The 22,870-nt window shown below is 49.0% G+C and overlaps 9 protein-coding genes across 9 annotated transcripts; 7 read left to right on the top strand and 2 right to left on the bottom strand.

Annotated features, from left to right (window-relative positions):
• Positions 1-162: 162 nt before the first annotated feature.
• Positions 163-1,017, top strand: ALT_1306 (class I SAM-dependent methyltransferase; the record flags this gene model as incomplete). The annotated part of the gene is made up of 1 exon (XM_033561692.2): positions 163-1,017. The coding sequence occupies one exon, from the start codon at positions 163-165 to the stop codon at positions 1,015-1,017; it is 855 nt and encodes a 284-aa protein (XP_033417583.2).
• Positions 1,018-1,547: 530 nt separating this feature from the next.
• On the top strand, positions 1,548-1,796 carry ALT_1305 (uncharacterized protein; the record flags this gene model as incomplete). Its single annotated transcript, XM_033561693.2, has 1 exon — positions 1,548-1,796. One exon carries the CDS (start codon positions 1,548-1,550, stop codon positions 1,794-1,796), a length of 249 nt encoding a protein of 82 aa, XP_033417584.1.
• A 240-nt stretch (positions 1,797-2,036) lies between these two features.
• ALT_1304 (molybdenum cofactor guanylyltransferase) lies at positions 2,037-2,723 on the top strand (the record flags this gene model as incomplete). The annotated part of the gene is made up of 1 exon (XM_033561694.2): positions 2,037-2,723. One exon carries the CDS (start codon positions 2,037-2,039, stop codon positions 2,721-2,723), a length of 687 nt encoding a protein of 228 aa, XP_033417585.2.
• A 29-nt stretch (positions 2,724-2,752) lies between these two features.
• ALT_1303 (molybdopterin molybdotransferase MoeA) lies at positions 2,753-4,104 on the bottom strand (the record flags this gene model as incomplete). Its single annotated transcript, XM_089599137.1, has 2 exons — positions 2,753-3,755; positions 3,797-4,104. 2 exons carry the CDS (start codon positions 4,102-4,104, stop codon positions 2,753-2,755), a joined length of 1,311 nt encoding a protein of 436 aa, XP_089456283.1.
• Positions 4,105-4,819: 715 nt separating this feature from the next.
• On the top strand, positions 4,820-7,977 carry ALT_1302 (molybdopterin oxidoreductase family protein; the record flags this gene model as incomplete). Its single annotated transcript, XM_033561696.2, has 5 exons — positions 4,820-4,968; positions 5,022-5,132; positions 5,179-5,412; positions 5,472-7,216; positions 7,274-7,977. The coding sequence occupies 5 exons, from the start codon at positions 4,820-4,822 to the stop codon at positions 7,975-7,977; spliced, it is 2,943 nt and encodes a 980-aa protein (XP_033417587.2).
• A 1,593-nt stretch (positions 7,978-9,570) lies between these two features.
• On the top strand, positions 9,571-10,716 carry ALT_1301 (endo-1,4-beta-xylanase D; the record flags this gene model as incomplete). Its single annotated transcript, XM_033561697.2, has 2 exons — positions 9,571-9,795; positions 9,862-10,716. The coding sequence occupies 2 exons, from the start codon at positions 9,571-9,573 to the stop codon at positions 10,714-10,716; spliced, it is 1,080 nt and encodes a 359-aa protein (XP_033417588.2).
• A 7,833-nt stretch (positions 10,717-18,549) lies between these two features.
• Positions 18,550-18,967, top strand: ALT_1300 (uncharacterized protein; the record flags this gene model as incomplete). Its single annotated transcript, XM_033561699.2, has 2 exons — positions 18,550-18,682; positions 18,735-18,967. 2 exons carry the CDS (start codon positions 18,550-18,552, stop codon positions 18,965-18,967), a joined length of 366 nt encoding a protein of 121 aa, XP_033417590.2.
• Positions 18,968-20,545: 1,578 nt separating this feature from the next.
• ALT_1299 (uncharacterized protein) lies at positions 20,546-20,895 on the top strand (the record flags this gene model as incomplete). Its single annotated transcript, XM_089599136.1, has 2 exons — positions 20,546-20,700; positions 20,754-20,895. The coding sequence occupies 2 exons, from the start codon at positions 20,546-20,548 to the stop codon at positions 20,893-20,895; spliced, it is 297 nt and encodes a 98-aa protein (XP_089456282.1).
• A 710-nt stretch (positions 20,896-21,605) lies between these two features.
• ALT_1298 (uncharacterized protein) lies at positions 21,606-22,332 on the bottom strand (the record flags this gene model as incomplete). Its single annotated transcript, XM_089599135.1, has 2 exons — positions 21,606-22,137; positions 22,193-22,332. 2 exons carry the CDS (start codon positions 22,330-22,332, stop codon positions 21,606-21,608), a joined length of 672 nt encoding a protein of 223 aa, XP_089456281.1.
• Positions 22,333-22,870: the final 538 nt, after the last annotated feature.

Below are 22,870 nucleotides of genomic sequence, written 5' to 3'. Positions count from 1 at the left end.
AATCTGGGTGGCAGAGGCCCAACTGGACTAATGCAGCTGGAATACGACGAAGGATCTAGTGTGGAGGCCTTTTCTTTTCCCCTTTTATCTGTTGGATTTGTAGTATAATGGCAAGCCCTCCTCAAAGCTTGTCAGGCTCTTGTCTGTCTCATCCGTCTCACTATGGAGAGCATCTCCTCTGGCTTCCATCTGGTTGACGGCAATGGTTACATGCTCGACAAAGGTTATGCTGCCACATGCCGCCTGAACCTCCAGTTCTATCTCTGGAAAAACTCGTTGAGCTTCAACCTACACCCATCTATCCCCATCCCACATACCCAACCCTCGTCGCCGCTGAGAATCGCGGACCTCGCCTGCGGCACAGGCGTCTGGCTCCTCGAGCTCGCCTGTGAATTACCGGAATCAGCTGTCCTCGATGGCTTCGACATCGATCTCTCCAAATCCCCACCGGCTCAGTGGTTGCCAGACAATGTCACCGTGCACAACTGGGACATCCTCAGTCCCGTTCCGGAACATCTCGTCGGAAGATACGATATCGTCCACCTCCGTCTTTTGATACTGGTGGTAGAGCACAGCGATCCAGTCCCCATTATCCAGAGTGCGTACCGCATGCTGAAGCCCGGCGGGTACATCCAGTGGGATGATCTCAACTACCCCGATACACATATCGTCAAGGCAAATGCAGACACAGACACCCCGGCGTTTGACCGGCTGCTTCATTTTGTCCGCTCAAACGGAAGACATGACTGGGTGCTGAGCTTACCCGGTATCCTGGAACGCAATGGCTTTACAGATGCCCGGCTAGATCATTTCCGGGATCGCATGGAGCTAGCCATGGCGAATGGGGACCAACATCTGATGACCATGGAGGAGTTTGCCGGGTCCTTGCAGCGGAAGGGGATGCTGGAGGAAGCGAGGAATATACATCAATTGATTGCAGATTGCTGTACAGAGGCATCTCAAGGAGTGGCACTGTCTATGCCCCGAGTGGTGTGCGTAGCGAGAAAGCTTCCATAGTTAATCAGTATATTGAGGCCAATACTGCAGGAATGGCAGTATTGTGTTTTTGCCGATTAGCTCTGCACTTGCCTTACCTACCCCAATAATAGAATCCCAGAAGCAATCAACTTTCCAAATAGAGAGGTGGCTAACAGCCTGCATGATTCAAGGCATCGCTTGGACACCTCAGGCATCATATTGCCCATTCGCATCAGTGTTATCATTACCTGGTTGGCAAATGCGAGGATATAGGGTGCATAGCAGCATGATAACGGCTGGAAATACCAACTGGAAATGATGTTGTGACATTATGTCGGAGATTCCGCGGAGAAATCCAGCAGTTGCATCATATAGTAGAAGATGGAGCTGTTAACATCAACATGATGTAACCGACGGCAGGTTTGGCAGTAAGAGGTATAAATTGATTTATCCCATGTAAAAGATGAGCGGCATCAAAGTGATTAATCATTAATCAGTCGGATTGTACTTCATCCCTTTATACCAACTCTCAGTTCTGTCCACATTCCATATAACATTTGACTACCAGCATGTCGCAACCGCCTTCCTTCCAGCGTGATCCTACACAGGCATCCAACGTCGTCGACTCGTCCGAGCTTTCCGACCAAAACAAAGCGAAAGATACCTCTCAAGCCCCCGCCTTTGGGGGCCCCGGAGCCAAAGCATCCGCCCCTGAGACCTCCCAGCCTCACTCGAGCAAGATCCTGAACAAGCTGGATCCTCGGTTCGACAGCGACATGTTGGAACAGCGCGATCAAGGGAATACCGGTCGGACTTGAGCTAGGAAGAAGCATGGTGGAATATCTCTTCTGGAGAGATGGACTTAATGTATATATTTGAATGACATGAGCTACATGAATTAAAGAACTATAGATCACATTCAAGGCGCATGTGTGTCGTCATTTTGACTGGAGGGTTGTTCCCCACATGGTTTTGGCTTTATAAACAGGGGTAACCCGCAATTCACACTGTCCTCAATTTGTATTCAAAGAAATATTATCGACTCCTTGGTATCCTCGATGCCTACTCTTAAACCGCTCTTGTTGGCGGGAGGCCACTCATCGCGAATGGGCACTCGCAAAGAACTCTTACGAGTCGTCGATGATGTCCCCTTGTTCGTCCATCTGCTGATCATCCTACGCGAGGCATGTCCCGAGTCAGAAGCGGTGTTTCTTTCACTGCGCGATCACGACTCATTAAAAGTCATTGCGAACGATCGCCATATCACTGCCGTCGCACACAATCAACTGATCCTCAACCGTGGGACTACCACTTTCCCGGTCCATGTAGTCTACGACGGTCCCGGAGTACCCAGCGAACATGACAGCACCGGCATTGGTCCAGCAGCCGGATTGCTGGCGGCTCATCACCTGGATGATAGTGCTTCCTGGTTGGTAGTCGCCTGCGACTATCCATTCATATCTGTCGCCGCGCTGTCTCAACTTCGTTGCGCATGGACTGCACCAGTCACCTGTTTCGAGAACAGAGATGGTTTCTATGAGCCGTTATTGAGTATCTGGTCTCCGGAGGCATTGCGCGCACTCAAAGGCAACGTTCAAAATGGCATCCTCGGTCCCAGTGCGGTGGTGAAGCGTCTGCATGGCAAGACGATACGACCAAACAAGGAGAGCTGGATCTTCAATGTCAACACGCGTGCCGATTTGGAGCTGGCGTCGAATATGGAAGGCAAACCCCAAGTGAGTTGATAAAGGAGAAGTTGGTCGGCGACAGGAAATCACTGGCTTGGGTAAATGTCGACAATGTCACCTGCTTTCAACTCGGAAACGCCTCGGTGGATATGGATCCAACAATTTGAATGCAGAAACGGCTTGATCTTTCCTGGACTGTGATCCTGTATGAGCTTTACCTGTACATGGCCTGACGAGCCGCGGACCAATGCCGGTCGGAAGACGTCCATGTCCCCGCGGAATGTAGATACCACTGGATGCTCTTTGGTGGTCGATGTTTCCACGTCGTCACGAGGGAGAAGATATGCATGCGACGGATCGTCTGGTCGCTGCCGCTGTAGGTATTGCAGGTATGGAAGGACCAAGAAGCGCAAACAGGCAGCGCTGGCTACGGGGTTTCCGGGCAACCCAAAGAACGCCGTTCCTCTCCCGGGATGTTTATCTGTGCTTGAAGAATCGGGAATCTGGGCGAAAAGTACAGGATGTCCTGGTCTCATGGCGACCTTGTGAAACACGACTCGAGCATTTAACCGACGAATCACCACAGGAATCAAGTCGCATCGACCGGCAGAAACAGCTCCAGAGGTGATGATCACATCGTATTCTTTTTTCAGAATCGAGCCCAGTGCCTGTTCCAGGGACTCAGCATGATCATGGACAATCCCCAAAAAGTCCACTGAAGCACCCCAACTCTCCAAGGTTGCAGTTAGATAGGGCCCATTCGCGTCGCTAATCCGATGGAGGCACGATTCATGAAGCCCAGGAGGCAATAGCTCCGAGCCAGTAGAGACAACAGCCACTCGAGGCTTGCGCAAGGCGGCAATTTCCGTGATTCCAACCGATGCCATCGACAGGATGTGGCCCGGATGGACCACTTCTCCCGCATCGATGAGGACGTCACTTCTCTTAAAGTCGCTTCCTGCAAACCTTCGATTCTGCCGCGCTTTTGCTGGCTTGAAGACTCGAATATAGCGGCGGTTGGACGCTTCGTCCACGATGACTGTTACATCCTCGTTGCGCACACAGCAGTCCAATTCGTCACCACTCACGCTAGTCGGAAAGGGAGCTCCTGTCATGATCTCCACGCAGACAGCGCTCCCGATTGTTCATCAGCGGCAATCCGCAAAGGCTCATCTCCCGCGGCGATCATGCCTTTGACTTCAAATGTTACCGGGATGTCGATGGTCGCATCCTGCGTCGCAGACGAGCTCAGCGCATACCCATCCATAGCGGAGGTATCGAATTTTGGGGTCGATATCGGACTCGTTACAGTCTCGCGAGCAATGCGATTCCGCGCATGGCTGATAGGAACATTCTCCCCATCAGCGACAAAGGCGTCGCGATGTTGCTGAGCCTCCGCCTGAATCAGCTGCAGTGCCTCAGCATAAAGGATTGCCATGACGGCAACGACACAGCTCAACTGGTAGTTTCAACCGCCTAATGTATAATCAATATCCTATGATGGGTTCATGTCTTTTTGTAAGATTGTGGGGAGGTTTACAGCTCACGAGTCTGCCAAACTATCCGCTAGGGTCTCGACGACGATAGTCAACTTCCAAGTTGAACACGGCTCGAACTATTCCTGTTCCTCTAGAAACCAATGACCTGTCATAACAGGGATGTTGACCCTACGAGACCTTGTTTTGAGGCATTTTGTGGATTGCCGCGGAGAAGCCGAGGGCGGAGGTTGCGGATGGCGTCACTTTGGAGTCATCGCGACTACAGGCCCTTAAACTCTGTCGTGTCCACCCCTCGTCTGCTGAACCAATATCAATGCCTTTTGAGTGCACAACTCCCAAATACCAAGCTTTGCACCAAACTTTCCACCCCTATTAGGTAACGCTATCTCCATGATGCTGCGCGAGGGCCGAAAATGCCGGATGATCGCTACGTCAGCGGGGTTAAGCAGAGGTCCCTGCGTTGGCTTCATCTTCAGCTTCCCCACACATTGATCAGAGATTCCATACGGCTCTGGGTAATTGATGTACAATGGAGGGTTGATTCTGTTTCAATAGAAGACAACCCCACATTAAAGTCTTGACTGTCATTCGCGTGGGTCATTGGCCTATTAAAGCACATTCCCCGTTTATAGGATCGGCTGAGGCTACAACACAATGGCGACCAAAGTCTACGAGACACGAGACTCCATTGCGGATGTCTATGGACCGCGCACGCCGTACAAGCACGAGTGGCCGACTCGATGCGACGTACGAACGCTAGAGGAGCCGGAGAAATGGGTGCAGAGTGCTTGTGTGCTGTGCAGGTACGCACCCCTCCTACAACGGCCGAAATAATGTCTCCTTACAATCCTTCTAGCAACGGCTGTGGCTTGGACATTGGAGTGAAGAATGGCAAAGTCGTCGGTGTGCGCGGGCGCATCACCGACCGGGTGAACAGGGGAAGACTGGGGCCCAAAGGCCTTCATGGGTAAGGCAGCAACAGATCCTGACAAACCACCCGTTAACGTCCCCAGCTGGGAATCAATGAATCATCCGGACCGTCTGAGACATCCCCTGATCCGTCGGAATGGAAAGCTGGAACCTGCATCCTGGGATGAGGCCATGTCCCTCATTGTGGACAAGACGAAAGACGTTCAAAGACGTCTGACTAACCATGGCATTGGCTTCTACACCACTGGACAGCTATTCCTGGAGGAATATTATGTCCTCGCTATGATCGGAAAGGCCGGTCTAAACACTCTGCACATGTAGGTCGCTTTGACTGTCTCAAGCGCTCTTTTGTCCAGAAAATGAACTGACCATCAAGGGACGGCAACACTCGCCTCTGCACGGCAACGGCGGCTGCCAGTATGCGCGAATCCTTTGGCAGCGACGGCCAGCCGGGCTCGTATACAGACATCGACTTCACAAACTGCATCTTCATGGTCGGTCACAACATGGCGAACACTCAGACAGTGCTATGGTCTCGTGTTTTGGACCGCCTGGCCGGACCCGATCCCCCGAAGCTGGTGGTCGTAGATCCTCGAGAATCGGAGACGGCCAGGCACGCGACCGTTCACCTGGCGCCCAAAGGTGGAACCAACGTTGCGCTGCTTAATGGACTGCAGCATTTGATCTTCAAGAACGGCTGGGTGAATGAGGAATGGGTGGAACAGCATACCGTCGGACGACAGGAACTGGAAAAGACAGTTTCCAAGTATACGCCGGAATATGTGGAGAAAATAACTGGTGTTCCTGCCAATATGCTGGAAGAAGCGGCTGAGATTATCGGCACCAGTGGTAGTCTACTGTCCACTGCGTTACAGGGAGTCTATCAATCAAACCAGGCCACCGCGGCCGCCTGCCAGATCAACAACATCAACCTCTTGCTGGGACATATTGGCAAGCCGGGCAGTGGTATTCTTCAAATGAATGGCCAACCGACGGCGCAAAACAATCGCGAGACAGGATGTGACGGCGAATATCCAGGATTCCGTAATTTCCAGAACGAGAAACACATGAAGGAGATCGCCGACATCTGGAAGATTGACCTCGTGCATACACCACACTGGAACCAGCCCACCCACATCCAAAATATGCTCAACTATATCGAGGACGGTACCATCCAGATGTTCTGGGTGTCTGGCACTAACCCCCTCGTCAGCCTGCCCCATCTCTACCGGGTCAGAGATCTTCTCACCAAACCAGAGCTTTTCCTGGTGGTGCAAGATATCTTCATGACCGAGACAGCGGCCGTTGCAGATGTCGTCCTCCCTGCGGCACAATGGGGCGAGAAGACGGGATGTTTCACCAACGTCGACCGGACCATGCATTTATCGATGAAGGCTGTTGACCCACCAGGGGAGGCTCGTGCGGACCTTGACATCTGGCTTGACTATGCGAAGCGCATGGAGTTCAAGAACAAGTATGGGGAGCCTTTGATTCCCTTTACCTCGCCCAAAGAAGTGTTTGACGAGTGGAGGAAGATGTCGTTCGGTCGACCCCTCGACTGCAGCGAACTGACATATGAGAAGTTGACCGGTGGATCGGGCATCCAGTGGCCGTGCACTAAAGAACATCCATATGGCAAAGACCGCTTGTTTGACGACGGGAAATTCTTCACAGATACGGATTACTGTGAGAGTTATGGTCATGATCTGGAGACCGGTACCCCATACACCAAGGCCCAATACCAGGCGATGAACCCTGCTGGGCGGGCCATTCTCAAGTCGGCACATTATAAACCATCGCTGGAGACCCCGGATGAGGACTATCCTCTTCTTCTGTCCACTGGTCGAAACGTCTTCCACTTTCATACGCGCACCAAAACCGGGAGAGCGAGGCGCTTACAGCAAGCGGATCAGGAGCCGATTGTGCAGATTTCGGTTGAAGACGCCAAAGCCCTCCATCTCACTGAAGGGGAGCTGGTGATCGTGCGATCCCGACGAGGGAGTGTTGAGCTCCCAGTAAGAATCGGGGGGATCAACGAAGGACATGTTTTCATTCCTTTTCACTTTGGGTATTGGGACGCTACAGACGGGAGAGCAAGGGCAGCCAACGAGCTTACAATTGGTAGGCACAATGTCGGGAAGACAGTCTGACTGGAATACCGCATGCTAATGAATGCAGAGCAATGGGACCCAGTTTCCAAACAGCCCATGTTCAAGTCCGGTGCCGTCCGCATTGAAAAGTGTGTCCAAAGGGAAGAAGAACGACAAACGATGGCCGTTCGGAGTGTCGAGCAGAAGAAACCAGACGCGGCAAGCAGTGCGGGAGACAATAGCAAGGACAAGAAGCTCATCCGCCGGCTGGAGCTCTGGCTGGGAGCAACTGACCAGGCACTGGAGATGCTGCGCGACATGTACGTCGACATGATCCCTCGTTTGGTCCATGATATGGAGATCCAAAGCGGTCTCCAGGTGATGAGACGCATTACCTGTGAGGTTTTGGACCACTTCAAACCCATTATCGAGCGATACCACGAGAGCCAACAGTACGGTCGCCGGGTGGCCGAGCGCCTACGAGACAGCATCTTCCCTGCGATTGGTGAATCGAACGATCCGTACGAGGCACTGGCAGCGCTGCAGTCACTGGACTTGTTCCTGACCTATATCGAAGGACATCTGACAGCTCTGTCTCCTGTGAGCCAGGCACTCTGGGATTGTGATTTCATCGATGCAGTCAATTTTGCTCAGAAGGGCATTCAAAGGCAAAAAGGGTGGGTTAGCCAGCATATCAAGGTGAAAAGCCCACAGACGCTGCTCGTTCCGTCGGCGGCTCCAGAGGAATTAAGTGGAGAGGATTCTCGAATGGCCGGGCAGATTCGTGGTTGATGAGCTTGTCTGATCAGAGGGAGTTGGTCTATTTGGCTGAGTACTGAGGAAGCATGACCTTCGAACTGAGCAACACAATGGGGTTATTGCTCATTGGATCCTAGTGGAAGATTCTAAGGTCCAGGAAGGACAACTGCCATTGCAGATCCCCATAATAGCTTAGCCACCAGTTTCTCTGTTTTATTCTCACATATGATGATAGTCATCCAGTATTCAAACCGACGCAGCCGGTCGCTTGCACAGACACCTGAGGCTAATCAAGGTGAAGGCAACGAACCAATTTGTCATGCATCGGAATGATTGCTCTCCCCACCATCAACGAGGCATACTGAGAGAGGTACTAAGCAAAGAAACGAACTGGCTGTATTGCAGTCAGGATGTAATGTTCCCCGGCTCTGAAGTCCTTGGCCGTTCGCATCCACTCCTTAATCATCGGCAGCAAGGGACGCAACAATAGACTTTGCTTCATCGATATCGTCAAGCTCGTACGGCTTCAATCCGAAACTGATCATGAATTGGGTCCAGCCACCGTAGCTCTTGACGATGGCCCGCTCGGCTGGGGTAAGTGGGGGCTCTAAGTAAAACGACAGGTTAGCAGACATTCAGTACGTCGATCAGAGCCACATCCACGTACGGAGAGCGTCAGTAGCTGGCATCCTGATGATCGCGGCGTATCACTGTTGGGTAGGAGGCAATGTGATTCTGCGAAGATTGGAGTGTATCTCTTGAGCGGAGGAAGTGTGTAGGGAGGGAGGAGCTACGGAGGAATAATGTGGAGGAATAGTGGGGGAGCATGACGGCGGTTCAGGACGAAAAGTGCCGGAGAAGTGATTAGTCATGCCGCATGTCCACTTTCATTGGTGGATATCTTGGCCGCCAGCGGACCACGTGGAAACGGTGCCTGAGGAGTCAAAGCCCTTTTTGGAGGAAAAACAAACATCGAAGATTGAACCCCTGAGGACAACAACTTTAGGTCAATCAAAGATATTTCTCAATAATCTGGAGTTGTATACTCATGCTTCATCCACAAGTTGATTGAATTCCTCGTATTGCCAGCTTGATATTCTGATATCCAACCTCACAATAAAACACGGCCGCTATATATTTAGCATGAATCGTCCGGCTGAATCCCATTTGCCAACACTCAGGGTATTTTGAGATGGGGCAGAATAGTCACATATCGTTGATAAGACCTGCCGGTAAAATGCTCGACATTATCAGAAATGAAGAAATCCTGGGGCAATCAGTTCCGTTGAACACTTCTCCTCTCGGGCTGGCCTCGGCACAATGCACACTAAGGTATCATTGGCTATACCAGGCACAATAGCCTAAACTTCCCAAGCTACCCCAGAGAAATTGCCTGCATCTAGACAAGGTCATTTCGGTTGTTCCTGCGGGGATGAATAGCCCAATCTAGAGCCGGGAAATTCCAGGCCAGCCGGCACAAATGCAGGATACAATGGCTTCAGTTAATATCAATTGCCCCTCACTTTCCCTGCGACGGTGTATATAAAGTGCTGTACACTCCCTTGCCGTCCATCCTGGTCACTCTGCTACCAATTCAAACGAATAATCCACGTTTTGCGACTCGCGATGCGTTTCTCCCTTACTGCTACCGCTCTCCTCGCTGGCCTGGCCTCGGCAGCGCCTTCGAGCAATAAGAACAACGTCAATCTCGATAAGATCGCTCGGCGTAATGGCATGCTTTGGTTCGGCACTGCAGCCGATATTCCTGGAACCTCAGAGACAACCGACAAACCTTATCTGAAAGTACTCCAAAAGCAGTTTGGCGAAATGACTCCCGCAAACGCATTGAAGGTAAACCAAAGCGCATACTATTCCTTAATCGGTATTGGCGCTGACACGATGATTCTACCTACGTAGTTCATGTACACCGAGCCCGAGCAGAATGTCTTCAACTTCACTGAGGGCGACTACTTCATGGATTTGGCCGATCGTTACGGTCACAGCGTCCGCTGCCATAACCTCGTCTGGGTCAGCCAAGTGTCCGACTGGGTCACCTCCAGGAATTGGACCGCCTCCGAGCTCAAAGCAGTGATGAAGAACCACATCTTCAAGACTGTCCAGCATTTTGGCAAGCGCTGCTACGCGTGGGACGTCGTCAATGAAGCTATCAACGGGGATGGTACCTTCTCCTCCAGTGTGTGGTACGACACAATTGGAGAGGAATACTTCTACCTTGCCTTCCAGTACGCCCAGGAAGCCCTCGCTCAGATTCACGCCAACAAAGTCAAGCTTTACTATAACGACTATGGCATTGAGAATCCCGGCCCCAAGGCAGATGCTGTCCTGAAGTTAGTCGCCGAGTTGCGGAAGCGCGGCATTCGCATTGACGGAGTCGGTCTGGAGTCCCACTTCATCGTCGGCCAGACTCCTTCGCTGGCCGACCAGCTCGCCACCAAAAAGGCCTACATCGAGGCCGATCTTGAGGTCGCCATCACCGAACTTGACATCCGTTTCTCTCAGGCCCCATTCTACACCGCCGACGCGCAAAAGCAGCAGGCTGCGGACTATTATGTTAGTGTGGCCAGTTGCAAGCAGGCCGGACCGCGCTGTGTCGGCGTTGTAGTATGGGACTTTGACGATGCCTACTCATGGATTCCCGGTGTCTTTCAGGGACAGGGTGGCGCCTGTCTATACAATGAGACGCTCGAGACGAAGCCCGCCTTCTACGCTGCCGCCGAGGCGCTGCAGAACAAGCCTTGTACGGTGTGCTAGATCTCGTACGGTATGCCGCCATGTACCTGAAACAAGTTTTGATTTTGTAATAGAAATTAATCGTTAACAGTTGTATTGTAACTTCTGAACCGCACAATACACATTTCTAGAGCAGACTAAGGCTAGTCTCGAGCAGTTATAAGGCAAGGCTACCTCACTAAATAGCATCAGCAGGGCCTTTAGTAAGTTTCTCAGCTAGCATATTCGGATGTAAATAGAGGCATGACTTGGACATAACAGTGATTGGAAACCTGTTCTGGTGATATGTCACGTTATTCCAAATGATATTGTTTTGTGTCGCGGACATTTCTTCAATTTAGAGCGACAGTTCGCTGTCTTGTTACATCATCCATCAATTCTAATTGCTCTGTCTTAAAACTCATCTCGTCCTGGCATTTTAACATTGCTTTGCAGCCTCTTGCGGCGGTTTGGACCTGCAGAAGCTCGCCTGGATCCATCCGGTCATCCATCGTGTTCGGCCAAGTTCCGATCCTCGAAAACCTCCTGAGGTCAAGGCCTATGGACAGCTCATATCGTCTCAATGATATCAATGGTGTTGCACAGCAATTCTTATAGTTACTGCACCGGACGGCTTAGACAGATCGAGCCAGGGTTTGAGTCTCTAGAGGATCCAAGCCACTAATCACAACCACCCTGAGCATTACTGGGATTGGCCTTTTCCCAAGCAGCAGCCAGATCAGTCTGGGAAGCCCACAGAAATAGTGAATCAAGAATCAGTCTTAGCAAACGAAGACGTAGACTGCGTTGATGTATCTCTTGTTCTTGATAGAACTCAAGGGGAGCAGAGTTGCAGATTCATACGCCTCGAGGACGCCGACGGAATCCAATTAAGAGCTTCATTACCATCGCATCATGGCTATGTGGGGAAGGCCCCTTCTCTACAAGAATCATGTTTTCCAGACCATTGTGCTATGCTATCTCCAGAAACTTCTATGTTGGAGCATGAGAACAATAATATTTGTAATCATTTAACAACATACATCCTGGACCAAACCAATTTCCAAAGCCTAAACTATCCAATGGAGCAGTGAGAACTCCATGCTCTAGTTCAACCTCCTCGTCTCATTGCTCGATCTTGGGCTCTGGTTAGACTGGTCCGTGCCGAACATGCAGGAGTTGGGAGTACCTCTGAATAGGTTTCGGTTCCTTTTGCGTCTTCCGAGGGACCAAGGGGAAACACTGGTCACTTTGCTCCGGGTACTGCGCCAACCATAGCTAGTCAGCTACTAGGCACCTTTCTTCCTTAGCTAGACAAAATTTCGAGTTCCTTACCCGGTGCGGGCTGTATTTCTTAAGTCAGCAGTCTGTCACTGTAATCGAGGGTGGGTTCAAGGAGTGCTTACATGCGAATTCTTCTGTATTTTATATCACGTTAATAGACTGCTTCTCGTTCATTGGCATATCATGCTCCTGGGTCACTCACTGCCTACATGCGATAGCGGATTAAAACCCTGCTCCTCATGAGTCTGCAGTATCATACTCCAGGGTCACTCACTGCCTGTATTTAGGATCAGGTCAAGCTGCACCTTAGTCTTCGTGTCATCCTTTAGGGTTACTCACCCACTATTCAAATATGAGGTTAGCGGTTTGCCCTGGTAAATACTTTTCATCACAGAGGGAGGCTCACAGCCTATGTTCAAGATCAGGTCAACAGGCCGCTCCTTAGTCTGCGTGTCATGCTTGAGGATCACTCACCGTCTATTTTCAATATAAGGTCAGCAGTCCGGTCTGGTAAATTCTTTTTTTCGAAAGGGGACCCTCACAATCTATGATCAATCTTAGGTTGGGTAACAGCTCCTGTTCAGTCTGATTATCATGATCCAAGGCCACTCACGTCCTATATCCAATGCAGGTCAGTGATCTGCTCAGTAAATACTTTTCCCAGGTTGGGATACTCACATTCTGTAGTCAAGCTCATGTTAGTAATTTGCTCCTGTTTGAGACACATATCATACTATAAGGCCACTCACATACTATTTTCGAAGTCAGGTTAGTGGCTGGCTCTGGTATATACTCTCCTTCAAAGTGGGATACTCACTGCCTAAGACCAATCTCAGGTTAGTAGTCTACTCAGGTTTAGTCTCAACTTCATATTATAGGACTCCTCACTTGCTATTCAGGATCAAATTAGCAGTCCGCTTTGCTTTAGCCCGAGTATCATGCCCCAGGGTCACTCACATTTTCAGAACTCGCAACGTTAGGGTCAAATCTTGTATCCAGCGGGAAGGCAGACACCAAGCTGATGAAAAGAACAAATAGAAGGCTACGCATGGCTATTGATCAAGCAAGCTGATTAATTCTGTCTGGAAAACTGAGGGTTGAAAGAAGGTAAAGGGATACTTGTGATGAGTGAACAGGTCCAGAAGGTCCAGTCCTTTATAAGGCGTCGAACGCGTGGTCTATGCGCAGGTTTGTTAAACATATGTCATATATTCCAATGAGTTCTTTAGAAGGGTCTCTGGGAGTCTGAGACCTCTTCGCGATTTTCACCAATTGTATTCCCAGTTGGGTTGCATCCAGACCACTTAGGATCCAAGATGCAATAGCGCGATAGTGAAATCGGGCAAATCCACCAACCAACTCATCGGCTCGATTCGAGAAAAATTGTAAAATGATTGTAAGACCAGCAAGGTATGTTTAAGTTCTGGGCAATTGTTGCCCACTACGGCGATCTCCGTGCACTATCTGTCCCTTGCCAGTACTCGGTAAGTCTGTAGTGTAGAAATATATGGTGAAAATAAGCGAGACAACATGTCTACTGACCGAGTATGGCAAGCCACCTTGCTAAATCCGGACCAGGGGCGGTATTTACAATTGCATTGATACAGAGCTGGCCTAATTGAGGAGATTGATCAGCTGCCGCCCTGGGTGACACTGTTCGACATCCACCTTCGTGGCCATTCTTGACTAGTCTAATGCCAGGAGCGTGGTACACGCATCACCAGCATATTGCAACCTTTTTCAGATTCAAGGATCACTGTCACTCAGGGCAAACTAGACACTAAAATGATGCCAAGGTCGGAGGGAGAGATCTAGTCCTTGCAGGGTCAACCATGTCCAACCAATCCTAGGGTACTCTAAGCGATTCGTCGGATGATACCAACCTGACTGGGAATTAGTTAGTGCAGAGAGACCCTTACCCACTGAATGCCCTACACGGACACGGACGTCACACCTATCGGGGTTGCTGTTCTACTCCATAGGTTCGGTATCGTACGAAGTAAACCAAAACTACCCAGTCATAACATGGGGATCCCTGGAGAGCTAATGTATTCTCACTTTCTGGGCCAACTTTGTGATGCAGCTATTATTGAAAAAGGAAAAAGGATGTACACCACTAGGGCATAACTAGATGCAGTGAATCTCTCACCCAAGCTCGAAGTATATTACTGAACAAATAGGAAGCCAACAGCTGCCAGGGCAGACCAAGAAGCGATGAGCTACTGGGAGCCTTGGTCCTGCCCGCAACAAGCTCCTTTGCCAGTGCTTGTTGACCATGCAGCGAATTTGCAGTTGCGAGATGGCCTGGTGGTGCTTGGCCCGATGTAAACAGAGAATCAGCCGCCCTGCACTATGACTACATCTTGATTAAAGTGAAAAATCGTCCACCATACCCTGCGTCATACGGAAATGAAAGGCGTTAATCCGGGCGCGTCCTGTGTGTGATGGATTTGGGGCAATGATGCCCATACGTAGCACAAAGGTTTACACTATCAGATGATAGCCATGTCGCAGACTAGGTTTTCCCTCCGCTAATGAGCGGGAGTAACTGGGTGGAGTGTTTCCACCCATAACTAGCGCACTGATGCCGTGAAATGGCCGGCAAGGTTAGAGACATGGAGTATACTTTGGTAAATTCAGTCCCTCAAATGCAAATTCCATATATATTGTGCATAAAAGCTGCAAAGAGTGGAATAATAAGCTTGCTGACCCCGACACCCCCCCAACAAACAAAAAGAAAGAAAAAAGAAAAAAAAAAAAGAAAAATTTGAGCAGCTGACTTCAAGACATTAGAGATTGTGATGTAACTAGATTAGGTCTTGAGAAATGAGGCATTTTCGCAACATTGCGCCTTCGTCTTCTGGCATTTTGGGTACTCCTGGAGGTACTTGGCAACGGCCTGGTCAATAAGGAAGTGAGCAGAGAGAGAATCCATCTACAAAAATATAGATTGCAGCTCAGGGACTAAGCGACTCATCGCTGCAAGGCCCAGATTGGAGATGCAACTATGCCTTTAGAAAACTGGCATCAAATAAGAGAGTCACCTGTGAGCTTCAAAGGTCACTCTCACGGTCTCACCTGCCTCAGGCAACTAGTTGTCCCTGGTCTGGTATCATCTTAATCAAAAGTACTCTGCAGATGTTGTGGAAAACCTTAGCCAGTGCAGTCTAGGCTTTCCACAACACCATCAGTGCCCAGTCTCACCGCCGTCCTAAGCACGTGGAAGGATCTTAATGGCCAGTGATCCTTACAGCACTATGCAAAGTAAGTTTAGAAAGCACATAGTCTAGATTTAAAATTCTGGGTGATGATGCCTTTGATTCATAATGCTATAAATAATGGGTGCACGGGTTGTATGAAGGATAAGGCTGTTGCAGATTAGGTGTTAGGTTGGATATCTAATGCATAAGTGTTCAAGCTTAAGCCCTGGCAGGTTTTACTCTAATGAGCTGAATGCCTTACAAACTTCTAGTGATCGCCTGACAGTTAATAACAATGTGCAAAATAAAAGTAGATATTTAGCTCATTAAAGCTTAAGAAACCTTCTCTTAATATAGTACACATGTCATCACAAAATAATATAATATCTTTTGCACTGGCTTGTCCATCCCCCAGCAATAGACAGATAGCTGCGAAGTTCAAGTCTTTTCTTGGGAGGATGAAGCATGGCATCCACCATACATCCAATAACTCACCAACACCAACACCTGTGATAGCAGAACATTCAAAGTACCCATGGACTCTGCTTTCAGCCACAAGATGCATAATAATTTGATGCCACAAGGCACTCTCCCTTCGATATGGATCCACAGCATCATCATGTAGCAAATCACTTCAACACCCAACCAGAAATACCGCAGCGTTTTTTCGTGGTTTGCAGCACCTATCAGCAATCTCCATGTCTGCTATCATGTCATTTATCCTATTACTTATCCCCCCCTCCAGTGGCGAGTCTTGTACCATCATGTCAAGAGGGAAAAAGATCAGAGCAATATCAACAAGGCCCTTCATTATACTCAGGTGCGCACAGTTAACAGCACCACGGTCCTGTGCATTTTTGGAATCTTCCCAGAATTCAAATCTCTTGGCGTATCTGGGATCCTTAGAGTTTGTTTCAATCTGATATATCGTATTTTCTAGCGGAACAGAAGTAGTGCCGTTGACGCGATTCTCTGCTAGTTTGACCAACGTGGATAGAAGACGAGACTTTCCTCCGCAGTCGACCCCGCCGACGACGACTTTCATCATCCGTGGTGGGATGCCTTGATTTTGTGTATTAGGGCCTGATCTAGTAAGGAGGGATTCTCTCTTCTATGAAGTGGGAAATTTTACAAGGAGGAAGTACGATATTTTACTATGAGAGTAAGAGACAATTTTACAATGTGAAGAGAACTTCAACCTGTTCATATTGGCCTATTCCCTCCCTCAAAGAGTGACTGTTTACAGCCTCAATCAGAAATGCATCCTCACATCATTTGGACCTGCGTAAAATTTTGTGTTGAAAGTGTCCCAAATAGGGTCGAAAGTCATCGCAGATTTGGATTAATACATAGTTATGCGACCTTTTTAGGCAAGCAAATATGGAGAGCCAGAAGTATTCGAATACGCCTTATCTTCCATGCTTAAAGCCAAGCAAGCCAGCCAATCCGGCGTATCGCTTGGCCTCTCGACCATTAGCAGCTGCAATTTACGACCTTTCTTTGGTGGACAATGTAACCGCCCCAAATAGTCCACGTAGTGCACCTAGTGTTAGCTGGCTATTCGCATTACTCAAAGGGCAATCTAAATTTGGGCGATTCGCGCTGCAGGTAGGCTGCACAGTGGGATTAATTTATTAGGCAAGGCATGCCGTTAATGATGCGCATCATCCCTGTAAGCACATCCATTCTGGCGTCTTGTCGGTTAGTGCGTTGCATGTACAGTCAAGGCGCGAGATCTCTCGTCCATTAGACTCTCTGGCTCTTGCTTGGAGGAAACCGCCTGTCCAGCACCACCATTTATGGGCACTTCTAGCGCTAAGAGCAAACGAAGACATCGCCTTATGTTCCCGTAGGTACGCACTCATTGCCAGGGCTAATGCATTAGCGTATCCGATCATCAGTTCTAAGTCACCTCACGCGATAAAGATGGCAAAGGAGCAACAATCGCCAATCAGCCATCCGGGGTAGCATTGGCCTCGTAGCTGTGTTTCAAACCAGCGGCTGAAGTATGGGCTGCCTCTGAGCTCAGGAGACGGAGTGCCTCCTAGTATGATGGAGTCGACGAGAAAGCTATATAACTACCCTCAAGCCAAAGACGATGACTCCAAATCTCAACTACGCCTGGACGCGGGGGAGTCCCAAAAAAGCGTGAAGAATGTATATTTGCAGGTCAATTCGCAAGCAAAGAACGATTCGCTTGTCAGATTTAAGCAGAAAGAGGGGACACATGCCAATCTCGCCTCCGGCACGATCAACGAGAACACGCCAGCTGACTCACAAGAAGAAGCCAGAAAGCTTTAGGAGAACATGGCCAAGCAAGCAAAGGGAAAATTCAAGTGAAACTTTGAGCATTGGGTACATCTATTTCTGGTTGCGCTGCCAGCGGACAAGTTGGATTAAACATGGCCGGTCCTCCTGCGAAAACTATCCCATCTCACCGTCGTGGTCAAATACGACTGAACATCTGAACCGGACTCCAGCCATGATTTTACGTTTCAGATGATAGTAAGAGGATGCTTTGATAAGATATACATATATATCCGCACTACTTTCCATCCTAACCTTAGATGGCATCCATACTCCTCTACATAAAGCTATTTTACCTTATATAATAGGTGATATATAATATTCATATAGTAACTTATTATATTATTAATTAAGATATATTGAGATCCTAGTGGCGTGGCTAGATACTAGAAAAGAAGGTTGAATCAGGATACCACCTTAGTATTATGGATATGACCATTATCCATAGTGCAAGTCCCGTGGAGGGTGGGTTAGATATCTAGCCTGTGGTTCAAGTTTCAACCCATAACCCGCATGATCAAAGTGCGGATCAACCTATATCCTATCCACAACCAAGTCTAGCTGATGGACCGATGGAGTACTCCGTACAGTAATCTTAAAGAGGCAACGTCGGATGCAAATCGGCCTGATACAGCCGCCTACCTCAAGGGATGCATGCACATTCAGCTCTTGTTTCTATTGAACAGAGGCTGGCCTCCAGAGGCTTTTGAGGTGAGAATAAATTGCTAGACTCTTTTGACATAGCTGAGTTCGTTCATATTCAGCGATCAGCCGGGAACCCAATGTTTTCAGTCCTTAGGAATTTTAAGAAAATGCACCATCGCCCACCAAAAAGCCAGTTGTCCATATTTTGTCGAGGTAACCCAAAAAGAAAAGAAAGAAAGAAAAGAAAGGCCTTCTTCTGACTATTAGGCCAGGCAGACCGATCGGCCGCGGAGAACTCTTTGCATATCCAAATGGTCATTTCCTTGTTGACGAACAACGCCAGCTTGATCGACGTTACGTGAGATTTGATATAGATGCTCTTTGCGATATTGCTGCAGTCGCTGGTGATGAGCCATCTCCCATAACTACGATTGAAAAGATGGAGGGGGGCTTCAGCAAGGCTCTTCTGATGAAAAAAGAAAATGGACAAGAGGTCATTGCCAAGATTCCCTGCCGCATTGCCGGTCCAGCGTGCTTAACAACAGCGTCTGAAGTTGGCGTTTTAGAATACAGTATGTTTTCTTTGCTTGCTCACTATTGAAGTTGCTCACACCAGCCGATTAGTTCGAAAACATACAAGCATCCCCGTTCCACGCGTTCTCTCGTGGTCCTCGGACAGCTCGAACCCTGTAGGTGCCGAGTACATAGTCATGGAGAAGGCCGCCGGGGTTCCACTGTTTCAACGATGGGCCGACATGGCGGAAATTGACCAGTTGGAACTCATAAAGAACTTGACGAAGCTTGAGGCCCAATTATCATCTATCCAATCTCCCGCGTATGGTGGTCTATACCTTTGAGCAGATACAGGCGCCCAGCAATCCACTTATCAAATGCTCAATGAGAGTATTGATCCGTCACACACGTCTTGTATTGGCCCTTCTTGTGATCGTTCATTTCATGTTGATCGGGACACAGATCTCGGACAGTCAAAAGGGCACTTCAACCAAGGACCATGTGAGTACCGTGGATTCTGACAGTGGCACAAGCTAACCCCCTGCACAAGGAACACGATATCAGATGTTGGGATATCTATCGCAAAGCGGGAGCTAACCCGGCTATCGAGCGAGCGCTTGGATAGGCCACCAACCTTCTATCAAGGAAGTGTTGAAGAACAGGCCCAACTTTTACAATCCACAATGACCCTCATGCCCATGTTGGATTCCCATCCAACTCTAGTCAAGTCGAGCCGGCCTATATTGTGGCACACCGATTTACACATGGGGAATATATACGTTGCGCCAGATGAGAGCTCGCAGATCGTATCTATAATTGATTTTCAATCTCTATCAGTGTTGCCTGCATTTCTTCAGGCACAGTGGCCCATATTTTTGAAGCCCCCGCAAAATTACCCAAAAGGGTTTGTTCAACCAAAAACTTCCTGACAAGTTTGATGAACTGGATGAAGAAAGTAAATCACTTGCTCAACAGCAATGGTCCCAGGCAAAGTTGGCAAAGGCATACGAAGTTTCAACCTACCTTGAAGACAGATTTGCCTATGATGCTATGAATGTGCCACGTGTCTTCCGAGAGCTTTTTATTCGGTGTGCAGAGGTTTCTGAGGTTGGAGTTGTTCCACTTCGAGCATGCCTAATAGAGCTCTTTCAGAATTGGTCGGACCTGGGATTTACTGGAAAATGTCCTCTCTCCTTTACTGAAGAGGAAATCAATACGCATGAGCGCCAATTTGCCGAATATGAAGCTTGGCATGAAGTCCAGCGCCTTGCGTGGGAATGTCTAGATACTGACGCTGAGGGGTGGATTGCGCCTCAACTGGATATTACCGAAAAACAAAGGCAGAACCGGGAATTGCTGTCTATGTTCCTCGAGCGGATGGCTGGTGAAAAGTCGCCAGAGGAAGCGAGGAAAATGTGGCCATTTCTGGATGAAGCATGAATTATATGAGCGGGTGGTCTGTAAATAGGATTAATCTGGTATTTTCAAACATGTACAGAAGAAGTTATCCTCCCACAGAACAATTATTTTCTCCCAACTCTATTCTGTGCGGTAGGATTGGAGAGACACCGTGGGGAAAGACGTCGCTACATCAAGGGCCTGACCGAGACTCCGACTCAAAAGCATTTCACTCAATGGAGTACGAGAAACACTAACCGAATAATATAGTAGCCTCAGAATTTCTCCTGAAGAAATATAACTAGACCAAGGAGCTATTTGGTTAGCTAATGCATAACCCACTCCTAAGACACTTTTCATTTCACATTGTAACATTAAGCTTTGGTACTGGAAGGCCCTACTAATGCCTATTAGTGATCTTACAGCCCCACCGACTCCAGGGCTTGAGTCACATTTTGTTAGTGCTTAGCCTGCTTGTATCAGAAATAAAAGCACCTGTCATTCCCAAACCCCAATATAGTATCATGATTGCCGCCCCCTCCCGTCCATACCACTGGCCAGGTGGCATTCCCCGCGAAATCCAAGTAGATGCCAACGGCGACATCACCCCTGAACAGGCCAATGGGGAGGCCAAATTGTGGTTACTATTTGTCGGGGTAAAAGTTCTGCCACAGGCTCTGTGTGCTGTAACAGAAAGGAGATGATAACAGGTTTTGTACTTCGTGATTTCAGGAACAATGGGTCCCCGGCGCGATTGCCAACATCCCTGACGAAGATGGCGATTATGAGTTTCGCCAATGACGAGCATCAGTGGAGACAGGGGCAAAAGCGAGCCAAGAGTTTCGTGATGAATGTTATCCCGGCTGCCAATTGAACTGCAGACCAAAGGAAAACAAGGTAACAAAACAAACTGCAGTCATATCATCAGCGAGCCCCGTTGAGGAATGCACTGGCCTACCCTAACGAGAACCTGGATAATTCACCCCTTTACTACGACTCTCCCAGTTTTATTGTGCCTACCATCCCTAGACCATCCTACCGATTTGACGGGGTGCAAATGAATCAAGCTATATATTCTCTCCTGCCAATTGGACGGTGAAATGGGGCATTGTCTCGACCGCTACGGGTCTGATCACGGCGGCATTGATCCCAACCCTGCGACCTTCGAGGCAAAGGCAATGCAACCAAGCTTTGGGCAGCTCTCCAGAAAGGACTGGTGCGTTTGCTGTGAGGTCAATTAATAAGGAACTTGGTTATCCTTACAAGGATTATGACGCTAAGCACCAATACGAGGGAGCTAATGCACCGGATTACGAGAAGACCGACCCGTCCTTGAAGGAGTCAGTTTGTCTATTGACGGACAAATCCGGCTCTCTGTTCTGTCAGACTGCGAAGCTCCAAGCTCTAAGGGTTGTTGCGCAATTATGCCGGACACAGAATTGTGATTATGTTTACCGTAATGACGGCTTGACTTATTCGAAGAGTGATGAGAACGCATGACCTAAAATCTATTCCGCTTCTTGTCACATTGTTGGCCTCTTGCAAGTGATTTATTCAAGACTCTTCGGAGCATCTATCCCACTACTACTCAATGCCATCAAGAAACTCCTGATTCTGACGCAGCACCCTCCGTACACTCTCTTGGTCGTCCTCGTTGGGAAGATCTGGGCGAGGACTAAGACCCCGCTTCAACATGACTAGTGCCATATTTCGATAGCTTCGAGGGTAATTTTCCACCTCTGCTAATTCTGCTAAAGAGCAAGGCGGAGGAGCGTCTCTGCCGAGGTCTGGGAAAGCGCGGATGAGTCGATCACGGACATAGATGGCTTCGAGGCTTAGCATGCGCCACTGGCCCGAGCTTAGTCCAGTATCAGAATTCTTATCGGCTTCTCCTGGACACTTTTCAAGACGGGTCACGAGACGGATATAGGAGGATAGTTCATAGTCAACACCATGCAATGAAATAGAGCTAGTGATCTGGCAGAATGCCTCGCTGGTGGCGCGGCAACCGTTGACGCGGATATCGACTGGATCAAAGGAAGAGTGGATAATGTTCACTTTGCCTTGGTGAATTTTGGCAGATTGCTGGACAAATCCGTCAACTTGCCCCGCGTACCTGAAGGAAAACTAGGCGTCAGCATGTCAGGAAAAGAAAGGCACTGGCAACAGACCATGCAACATTGACATGTGTTCTGGACGGATCAGGGTGGAAAGCAGCTCGGCACAGGCACCACTGGCCTGTGTCGCGGTAGTAGCGCTCTCGTTTGAGGAGGTTAGCGATTTCGATGATATCGGGTGTCACTGCGGCCATTTTCTTCAGTAATAACGGCCAAGTCAGGATATATCAATTTAAAAGGGGAGAGAGCTGGCCTGTCTGTCGGCCAGCTTCATATGCGCGCTTTAAGAGGTTCACCAAATCTCACATGCCGCAAGTCAAGTCTTGCTGGAAAAGGACGGAGTAGAATCGGCCATTACCCAAGCTAGACATGCTGGAGAAACTGTGCCGCACACAGATCAATGGACGTTTGGAGATAATTTGCCTTCTCCACTCGCCTATTACGACATACCCAATACATACTGCCAGCATTAGTTCAAGTCCACAATGGATCAAGCGGATGCAGGGTAATATGTCAACGTTTACGCCGGCCTGAAGTGCTCCGTTCCTACCCTGGTTGTTAAACCGAGGGATCCAGATGCTCCTACAGAGCCTGTTCTGATTAACCAGTTGTTTTGGCGAGGTCCTGTGTGTATGGCGGACATATCTCGCCGTCTCCCTATCTCTACAGCCACTCGGATTGTGACACTTGTCTCAGACTGATGGAGTGGCCGGTGGAACTCCCTCGTCCCAT

This window comes from Aspergillus lentulus (genome assembly GCF_001445615.1).
Source record: "Aspergillus lentulus DNA, contig: Alt04, strain: IFM 54703, whole genome shotgun sequence".
Taxonomy (NCBI): domain Eukaryota; kingdom Fungi; phylum Ascomycota; class Eurotiomycetes; order Eurotiales; family Aspergillaceae; genus Aspergillus; species Aspergillus lentulus.
This window is presented reverse-complemented; position numbering and strand designations above follow the sequence as displayed.